Here is a 10,205-nt window from a genome sequence, read left to right on the forward strand (position 1 = left end):
GGCACAGAGGCTTGAACAGGTGACATCACAGTGGAAGAGGACCTCTCTCTACTTCCCACCCTCCCCAGCACTGTGACCACCAGCAGGCAAAGAGCCTACATTTGAAGTGGTTCCCTAAGATCACGATGCAGCCTGGAACCAGACAAGGCTTCTACTCCTTGTGTGTTACCTACAGGCAGGGGGGTAAAGTCCAGGAAGCCAGACTTCAGCTGTCCAAGACTCCAAGTTCCTTAGAAGGAGAACAAATAGACAGGAGGTGGTGGTCCCAGAGCACAGAGGGAGGAAACCTACCAGGACACAGACAGAGCCCTTGAATTCTGGGGCTTATGCCTCAGAGGACAGAATTTACCAGAACAAAGGAAACAAGACTAGCCATGCCCAATGCCCGAATTCTGCCAAGGCCTGGCAAAGCTCTGATCTCTCAACTTGCATTTATTTTCAATTCAAAATTAGACAAACATAGACAGCAAGTTCTACCACCTCCAAAGGGGACCCCAAATGTCCAGCCAGAAATCAAGAATCCAAGAGCAGTTGTCTATAAGGAAAGTCAGTGACCATGTTCAACAGCCCCTGGTCCAGTACCCAAATCAGGCCTTCCCCAGGAGGGGGCCCAGTAAGGGAGTGGGAATGGGTCCAGTTCAGAAACTAAATCACAGGTGTCACAGGCATGCCTGAGAACAGGAACTGTAGAGATGAGCCAGTGGGCGTTATAAGAATTCCAACCAACACACAGGCTGCACTGGGTTCTAGCACCATTGTACAAATGTTTAACAATCAGGATGAAGCTAAGCAGGTGGCTGGCTGGTCTGTTCTGACCCCAGTGGGCCACCTGGCCTTCATCTCGGTACCAGGTGCAGCATGGGAATTGCAGGTTGGCACAATCTGCCCAACAATGAACTTGAAATCTGTATGTGGCAGAGGTCTTCGTGCAGTGGGTTTCACTGTCACCAGCCAAGCCCTGTGGTCGGTTTCCCTTCACATGAACCTCGGGAGCCTGCCCACCCACCCTTGCTTGTCCCAGAAAGTGGCCTCACTGTCCTCCTGCCCCAAATGAAAGGATCTCAGCCTCCTCGACTTCTCACTGAACAGACTCATACACATGGATTGGGAATCTTGCCCCACCTTCTACAGATTCTGTAATGCTTATCTCAGGCACCCAAGCCAGTCTCCCAGCTGATGATGAACATCCAAAGCTACCAGCCCAACAGTGGCTCACCATATTTCAACAGAACGGATATCTCCAAGCTGCCCCCACTCCGTCCACCTGCCCAAGCCCTCTGTGTCAACAGCCTTCTTGGCTATGGCCCTGTGTGAAGATGACATTGCCCCATGTCCCCAAAATGATCTGCTCATTCCCATCTAGGCTCCAAGGTTGGGCTGCTGGTACCCACGTATGAAGGAGACAGAGTGACCGCATGCCATACCCGAGAACACAAAGTACTTGCCTTGTATCACACAACTATTCACACACGCCCAGGACTTTAAAGGATGTGCTTGCTCCCTGGGAAAGGCATAGTACCTATAAAACTGAGGTTTCTCACCTAGAAAGCCAGCCTGTCTTGCCTTGTTTCTTTGACCCACTGACATGCCATTCCTACCCCAAACCGTAAGCCATGTTGCAGACTTTTCCCTATTTCAGTGAGTGCCTGGACCTTGCAGATGGGGCAGATAAACCATCTTTCAAGCCCCAGGATCCCAGGAGTGGCTTCAGCCCCTGGTGCATAACTTATTGCAGCTTCAATCCTACATGAACATAGCCAAATCTGAGGCCCTGCGTCTGCGTAACGCTGGAACTATCTGAGGGGCTCTATCCCAGGTGTCTAGGATCTTCAACAGACTACTGCAATCCTCCTGGGCCTTGAGAAGCCCATGGGGAATAAAATCAGGCAGCTAAGGCCCTGTGTCCCCTCTCCTCACTGACCAGCCCACGCTAGGCCATTGCTAATCCCGACATCCTGAGCCTCTCGGCTCTAGCTATTTCCTACCTGGTGGGAACCCCAAGCCCAGCCCCCCAACCCCCAGCCAGCTCCCTCCCAGAAGAACTGCACCAGCTAGGATAAAATCCAGAAGAGTAGGGTGAGAAAGACACCCTTTCAAGCACTGACACACATCTGGGGAAAGATGGCTACTTGTTCTCCACTTCCTGAGGCAGGGAACCTGATACAGTGTCCTGCAGAGACAGACTTTTGGAAACCCCCTCCAAGTGACACACGTGGCTCTTCTGTAATGCTCTGGTCCCTGCACTCCTTGAACAGTGACTGCGTCTCATTCCTCACAAACCCACAGAACCTGGCAGACAACGGGCATTCAATTTGTTCTTCCTGTCCCCAGCTACACTGAGCAGGCCTAGGTAGATGTCTCAAGCCAGCACCAGGGCTCAACTTAGCCCTAGCTCTAAGCCTTCCGTACTATTTTGCATTGTCTACCACAGAGCACATTAGCTAGATCCTTGCCAGACTTCTGCTGTGACATCTGAGAAGAGCAGTAAAGAGGAGACACCACAACAAGGTAGGTGACAAGCACAGTACATGGCAGGCAGGGGCCTCCAACGACGTCAGTTCTCTTAGGACCAAGGCATCCCTGCCACCTGGGCCTCCTGCGTAATGTAAAAATTCATTATTTCCTAGCAATGCTATTAAAAATAAAACCACCGAGACTCCTGGGGGAGTAACAGCAAGTTCTGCGGATGGACTAAACAAAAGGTTAAGTACTTTTACAGGAAAGAAACCGGGATTTCACTGATGTGCAATGCAAAATCCCTGTCCCAAGTCCAGAGGCCAGCATGGAGAGGTGGCTCTTGGGAATCAAGCCCTTAAAAGACAGCCCAGCTGCATGGAACCGCAAGCCCAAGGCTGGTGTGCAAGTGAGAGGGTGGGTTCTGGTGACACCGAGTCTTCGCTGTGCCTGTCACTGGTCTGGGATCAAGTCTAGAGTCCAGGCCTGCTTTGGGGTCACAGTTCCTCATTCTGGAGCAGCTCCTGAGCAGCCACAGCAGCTGGGGCGCCTCAGCGACTGCATGACGGCCCGCAGGGGGCCCCGGCGGCCCTCTGTAGATAGACTGTCCTCGCTGGCTGGTGCCTGCTGCAGCTGCTCAAACTGCATCTCCAGGTGCTTCTGGATGGCAATGCCAAGCACCTCAGGGTCCACTGAGGCCCCATACACCTCCCATGTCATGCCCTCAGCATCCCATCGCACGTCCCTCACGGGCGATGATGCTTCTTCCAGGCTGGACCCCAGCATTACCTCTGGAAACATGTTCAGAGTCTCAGGTGCTTCCAGGGACGGGCTGGTTGCCACAGCCTTGCAGGCTGCCACTGGAGCTACCTGAACCCCAGCATCCTGGGCTGAGGCCACACTCAAGGCCAAGTCAGTGGCTGAGGTCATGGTCCACACATCTTTGGTCCTGGAACCAGATTCTGTGGCTAGCCCTGTAGGCCCCCAAGGGTGGACACAGCAGTGAGGGTGCCCAGAAACCCCCCCAGGCAACTTACAGTGGAATTTCATCCCACACTGAGCCTGCAGCCCAGACTCACTCACGGATGCTACCAATTTGGGAAAGGCCAAGATGCCGGTAGCGGGCAGAGCATGGCAGCAGCCGCCAGATGTAGCCTCTCTCATCCTGCAGAGCAGAGCAGCTGGGGGCAGAGCCTGGCAGGAAGTGGTAGATGACTGTCCAGTCGCTTTGGGTCCACCCTGGGGACTGCTGATGAGACCAGTTGTGCCTTCCAGTTCTACAGTTGGCACCAACACTTGACTCTCCCCCAACACGAGGGCTGATTTAGAAGCCACATCCTCCGGGGTCAGGTCACTCTGCAGGACTGCAGGAGTCTGGCCATCTGGGCCAGCAACACTCCCAGGCTGCAGCTGAGCCCTCTGGACAGGTGAGCTGCCAAGGGCAGAACAACTGAGACTGGCCTTCTGAGCACCGCCACGACCCCGGGTCTGGGTGCTGTGGACCAAGTCTGAGTGGCTCCTCTGCACAGCTGCCATGCTGGGGGCCCGCAGGCGACACAGGTCGCTGATGCCCATGGTAGACACGTTACCGACAGTCCTGCTTCTCCAGTGGCCTCCAGCACCACCCTGTGACCAAGGGCTCGGAGCCTGTGCTTGTTCCATGCTCTCCGTCTGGCACCCCTCTTCCTCCGGAGTCCGGGGACTCGTGCTGGCCTCTCCCGGCTGCGCCTGCCATACAGTGCTGCTGGCGCTCTTGCGCAGCTCCGGTCTCTGCTCACGGCCTTCACACAGCAAGCTGGAAGAACTCTGGGACAGGGGCTGTGGGCGGGGACTTTGGGGTTCCCAGGCACCAGGTTCAGGCTGGCTAGAACTCATGGTTGCCTACAAGAGAGAGAGAGAGAGAGAGAGAGAGAGAGAGAGAGAGAGAGAGAGAGAGAGAGAGAGAAAAGAAAGTTAGTGAAGCCAAGTTAGGTGTTGGCACGTCACCTGCGTGCTTCTCTGAGCTTACACTGTGCTAAGCACACGGAGGAAGTAGCTTTGGTGCCAGTCTGCCTGACTGATCAGAGCCATAAGGATATCAGTGACAAGACACATACCAGTCACACCAGGCTTGGCGTGTGTCACAGAGATGGCACTGCAAATATCTAATAATCACCAGAAATGCGCCCCAGAGACCACCACCATGCCAGCTGTTTGCCATACTTATGAGATAGGTGTGGGTGTGGGGGCCAGGGGGAGGGGAACCCAGGGGGAAGGCCAAGTGAGCTGGGGGCCTAGGAGCAGTCATGTGGCATCATCAGGAGGCTGTGGGAAAACAGCTCTCAGCCAACCAAAACAGAAAGCCTGTAACAGGCAGCATGACTGGCAGCATCCACTTGGAAAGGTACTGGGGTTTCTTCAGAGTGGAGCCTCGGAGCAGGTTTGTGGGATATGGAAGCAGTGGATATGGATAAGCTGAGGACTCCTCTCGTTCTCCTCATGCCCTTCCACCATCCTCTCCAGCCTGACCTACCGAACTGTGACATGTTTCAGACTGTCCTGTCAAGGTGAAGGGGAGCAGGGATCCTGATGCTCGCCCGCCCCTAGGACAGGGAGACATTGCCATTAGCCCTTAGTGCCGGCCCTCACTCTGTTTGTTCATTCATCTGCAGCCATTTCCTGAACCCCTGCTGAACGCTGCACTCACTGTTCTGCAGCTGGGAACGTGGGAATCATTTAGTGCTGGCTATTTCTGGGGATGACCATCCAGCAGTGAGAGAAAAAAAAATGCCCAATGGCAAAAATCAGACATACCCTCTGCAAAATGTCAACTCTCTTCCTGGTGTGGCTAATCCAATACAAAATCCACCACCACCGCCCCGCCCCCACCCCCAGCTGCCAAAACCCAACACAACCCCTTTTCACCCCACCATCTCCTCCTGAGGACCTTTCCCAGCTGGCCCAGTCGGGCTGTCTCCATCCCTGGCTTCAGCATCATGGAGCCGGGACAGAACACTCTGGCTGACCCTCAGTCCCTCTCCCCTGAGCCCAACAGGGCTATAGTCTGGTATTCGCCATCAGATTAGCACCCTGCCCTGGATGTGCTACTGGCAATATGAGGCCAACTGCCATATGGCAGACAGAGAGAGTGAACTTAAAAACAAGGCTACGAAGGAGTAGGCTAAGTGCCAAAGCTGTCTGAGGAGAGACCCTGCCTAGACAAGGAACTCACAGAAATGGTAGGAGAAAGCTTTCTGGAGAATTATGGAAACCAAGGCTGGGGAGAGAGGGAGAAGGTGCGTGGAAAGAACAAGTAGTCAGGGACACAGCAAAGTGACAGGTAGATTGGGACATGGGCAGGGCCAGAGGGTCAGGATAACTGGGCCAGCCCAACCCTCCTGAAACGGGGAAGATCACCCTGGGACTCTCTGTCAGAAGGGATGGGCTAGCGAGGCAAGGCAGATACAGAAGGCGACAGTTTTGGTTGAGGCAATCCCAATCCTCCCCACCTACCTTAGGCTGATAAAGACTGACAGAAAACCAGCCACCCTGCCAGGTGAGCATGACCGAAATAGAATGTGGCGGTGTTCCTGAACTCAACTTCTGCTGCAGGAAACACCTCCCTGTCTCGAGTTCAGGACAGCAGGGGAAGTCTTGAAGCCTAAGGGCAGAGTCCGGCCCAGTACAACTGCAGGCTTTGATGGAAAGGCTAACCCTTGCCCTGTCATGTGGTGGGCACCAGCCACAAGTGGCACCTGAGCACCTGTCATGAAATACTGTGACCGAGAAACTGTTTCTGATAATTTAAATAACTGGTCACATGTGGCTGATGGTCACTGTCTTGGGCCCAGCCACACTGCACACAGCCAGTTTGGTAAGGAGCGGCCCCATTCTTGCTGTTCCTCATGTCCAAAGTCAGACCGGATGGGTGGCAAAGGAAGGACTCTGGTCCCTGACTGCCCTCAGGGAGTGCTAGCACCCAACTGCCAGGGGAAAGTGCTAAAGCTAATGGCAGTTCCAGTGACGACAGGGCCAGCTGGGATTGCTGCAGGCTCGGCCACAGACTTTGCAACTACTGTCTCACTCCACGGTCACAGCGACCTCGTGATGCAATTCATCATCCCCATTCTACAAATGAGGCCACAGCTCAGAAGCTTAGTGACCTCACCAAGGGCACAGAGCTGGCCAGTGGCTCAGCGAGGAAGCAAGCCTGTGAGTCTATGAGGTCGTCTGTACAGTGTGCCTGCCGCTCGCTGACCTGACCACTGTAAACACCTGGAGTTCCGGTACCCAGCCCTGTCTCTGTGCTCCCAATGGTGGTTCATGACATGCCAATGGAGCTACACAGGAGGGAGTGAAGCTTGACCACTGCCCGCCCACTCTGCCTGACTGTTAGGCTGCATGGGATAAGGAGGGCAGAAAGATACCTGCAGACTGAAGTCCTGTGGGCACCTGTGGGCAGGGAGACTACCACCCAACTGTGGGGTCTAAGAGCCCTGAGGAAACCCTATCAGAAGAATCTGCACAGCCCTGGGTGAGATGCACTACTTTGGATCCTCCCAGGGAAATTACAGTAAAGAACAGGCCAGTCCCTGGGCCCCCAGAGGAAATAGGTCGGACAAGACCGAGGGAACCCCCAGTCCCCACCAAGACCTATTGAGAAGCCATCAGCAAGGAAATTGTTGCATCTACCTCCCCAGACAAAGCCATCCCCAGAGAGACCAATGACCACAGAGACCCCAGTGGGAAGCTGTGTATCTATTGGTTACTTCATTTAGTTCACCACTCAACAAGTGGCAATTTAAAAAATGTCAAAGAATCCGCAGTTGCAAATGGCCAACTTAAAGCCTCACCACTGCACAAACCACCCTGATGTGTAGCAAGCAACCAATGAATGGCATTTTGCGTTACAAACCCCAGCTTTGCAGAAACTTCCAGACTAGCTTAGCCAAAGAGATCCACTTGGTCAGAGGCTCCAATATTTGCCAGCCCAGGAATCTAGGACATGTTCGGTAGGAAGACCAAGGTGTCCACTCAGCCCACACTGTGACATGCATGTAAATTCCCCCTTGTAAAGTTAGTCCTACCCTACAAGGTTGCTGGGAAGACTTGAGACCACAGCATTGTAGGAATTAGCACTGGGGATGCTCTAGAAGCAATGATACCCTTTTGGGAAACCACCAAGATGCCCAACAGGTAAGCTTCATCTTTTAGTTCTTGCTCCCCTTACCCTATCCTGTGACATTACCAGTTTCCCCAGTGCCCCCATCACTTAGTTTCCCAAGGCCTATTTTAAACTTTCACCTAGGCAGACTATGCATATACTAAAGTGTACATGCCGCATGCCTTAAAAGTCATGTTACAGTCATGGGCAGCTTCTAGTTTTGGGATGCAGCTGGAGAGGTGGCTCAGTGGTTAAGGACACACACCGCTCTTGCAGAGGACCTGAGGTTGGATCCCACCACTCAGACTGGGTGACTCTCAGCTATGGGTAACTCCGGCTCCAAAGGATCAGATGTCTCTGGTCCCACACAGACACCTACCCTCATATGTACATCCCTACACAAATGCACTCTCCCGGGAAGATGTTTTAGCATGACACACATCCAAGAGCATTTGTATTGAGTAATGTTGTTCTTCCTTGATGTTTTTTCTCGGGCCTTGCTCAATGTACCAGTGGTAATGGCTGTGGCTGGTGTCATGTGGTCTGTCCCTGCTGGACTGTCAACAACTAAAGAATCAACCACCCTCACAAACAGCAAGCAATCATTGTCACTTTGAATAAGAACCCCCCAAATTTTCAGAAACTTGCAGACTAGCCCAGCCTGAGACTGCTGACTTTACTTGGTCCTGTTCTTGGCTCACCAGAGAAGCCCAGACCTTTGGGATGTACCCACGCAGACTGCTAAAGGGGCCCATCGTAGGCCACACCATGTCATCCGTGGAAGTGCTCTCTTAAGCAGCAGGGGCGTAGATGGCAGCCTCTGTATCCAGAAAGCCACTAATGGAAAGGTGAGTCCACAAAGTGGGGAGCAGGGGGTGAGGGGAGAACCAGGACTAGTCACAGTTAAAATACAGAAGTTACTCAAGGACCAGGAAGGACCCCTACAAATCCCTCAAGTCCCTTGTACAGAAGGGTGTGGCCACCAACGGCAGGTGGTTTGATCCATTCCAGAACAAATGAAGGGTCTAATTGAAACATTCAGGCCAAAACTGGGGAGCGCAGCTGGGAATATTTCTAAAAGAGTTCCGAGGCTAAAACCAGTCCCTCATAGCTTCTAACTTCATCCAGAGGACATAGTGTCTAAAGACAGAAGAATGCTGGGAACCAGGTCTTGGGGTAAGTGTGGGGCAACAACCTCCAAGATACCACCCGGCTCACCATTGAGAGATCTAAACCCCTAGGAGTCCCCGAGCCTAAGCCTGGGCCTGGGCCTGTGATGGTTTGCTCACTCCCTCAGAGGTGCTTCTAGTGGGTCTGCTGTCACAGCACGGAAGCAGGGTCCGCCCCCCATGGCCACTGTGATCCTACCTGCACTCCCCAGCATGGGCACAGGCCTCACAGTGGTCACCCCAGAGATCAAGGCACAGGCCGATTTGCAGTGTGAGCCTGCAGGAAAGAGCATTGGTACACACCGCAGCGGTCTGCATGCCAAACACAGGCCGCCCCTGCTGCGGGCTAAGGCCTGAACGCACCACACACCACGCAACCCTCCTTGGCCAGAACTCCCTTCCCCGCACTTCCACAGCAAAGCTCACTCGGGTCTCAGGAAGAAGGACCCAACACAAGCCTCGGAAGTAGGCTACAGACCTTTCCAGGACAAAGACGGTGGCTCAAAGGATATGGGGCAGGGAGCTCGCGAGTAGAGGTGCTCCCTGGCAGAAGAGGGCGGGGTGCTGGCAACAGAAGGCAGGGTGGGGGATGCGGATGGAAGAGAGGAGGAAACCGGGAGGGAAAAAGCAAAGAGAAGAGGGGCGGAGGCCGGTGGACACAGGTCCGGGGCCGAGAAAAACAAAAAACAAACAAACAAAAACCCGGAGGCTGGGCAGAGGAGACGCGGAAAAAGAGGACCAGAGAGGGCAAGGGGAGGCGACAGTGCGGAGGAATGCGGCGCAGGCAGCGGTGAGGAATGGGTTCAGGGTTGCAGGAAGGGGGACGCCGCCCACCCCACCCTGTCACCCACCAGGGCTAGCCTCTCACCCTGTCGCCGCAGGGGCCGCGCAGGCCGACAGAAGCGCTGCGCCTGCTGCCGCCACAGGTGCCAGGCGCCAAGATGGAGCCGGGGCCGCACCGGGTCTGGCCCGCCGAGGTGCAGTCGACCGCGGAGCCCTCACAGCCGAGGGGCAGACCGGGAGGTTGGCGCTGGTACCCGGTGCAGGGGCGCTGGGGTTGGGGGGAGCGGCTCTCTCACCTGGGCGAGCCCCGCCTCTCCACTGCCTCTGAGCCCCGGCCCCGCCCCCTGTCTCGGCCCCGTCCCCACGCCCACTCCTCTAGGCCCCGCCCCCAAGGGCGCACAGCCCCCTTTCCGACCCCTCCTCAAGGCGGTTTCCCCACTGTGGAATTTTCCATCTTTGCAGCCCTCTGGACATGGCCGACCTGTGTGTTCCTGTCTCCCACCCCCAAAGGACGCCACTATCGTGTCCCAGTCACACCACCTCCCACCTTTCATGGTTAGCTCCTCACAATCCTCCAGGTTCCACATTCACTCCCTTAGAGCTTTGCCCGCCCCAACTCCTCCCTCTGGCACCAGAATCTGCAGACCCTCAAGGAT

At 54.8% G+C, this 10,205-nt stretch overlaps 1 protein-coding gene across 2 annotated transcripts; it reads right to left on the reverse strand.

Moving 5' to 3' along the window:
* Positions 1 to 414: 414 nt before the first annotated feature.
* Gprin2 (G protein regulated inducer of neurite outgrowth 2) lies at positions 415 to 9,969 on the reverse strand. Of its 2 annotated transcripts, none has more exons than XM_048421263.3 (2): positions 9,635 to 9,969; positions 415 to 4,335 (listed from the first exon to the last, which is right to left on the reverse strand). In XM_048421263.3, exon 2 carries the CDS (start codon positions 4,327 to 4,329, stop codon positions 2,962 to 2,964), a length of 1,368 nt encoding a protein of 455 aa, XP_048277220.3. In that variant the 5' UTR covers positions 4,330 to 4,335; positions 9,635 to 9,969; the 3' UTR covers positions 415 to 2,961. The 2 variants fall into 2 exon arrangements, with proteins under 2 accessions (XP_048277220.3, XP_085543976.2); XM_085687850.2 differs by lacking the exon at positions 9,635 to 9,969 and adding an exon at positions 8,966 to 9,123.
* Between the last annotated feature and the right edge of the window lie 236 nt (positions 9,970 to 10,205).

Source organism: Myodes glareolus, chromosome 5, assembly GCF_982192425.1.
Source record: "Myodes glareolus chromosome 5, mMyoGla1.1, whole genome shotgun sequence".
Taxonomy (NCBI): Eukaryota; Metazoa; Chordata; class Mammalia; order Rodentia; family Cricetidae; genus Myodes; species Myodes glareolus.

What these genes read in the sequence shown, in the direction of transcription:
- Gprin2 (XM_048421263.3), bottom strand. Translation starts at nt 4,329, where the DNA reads ATGAGTTCTAGCCAGCCTGAACCTGGTGCCTGGGAACCCCAAAGTCCC.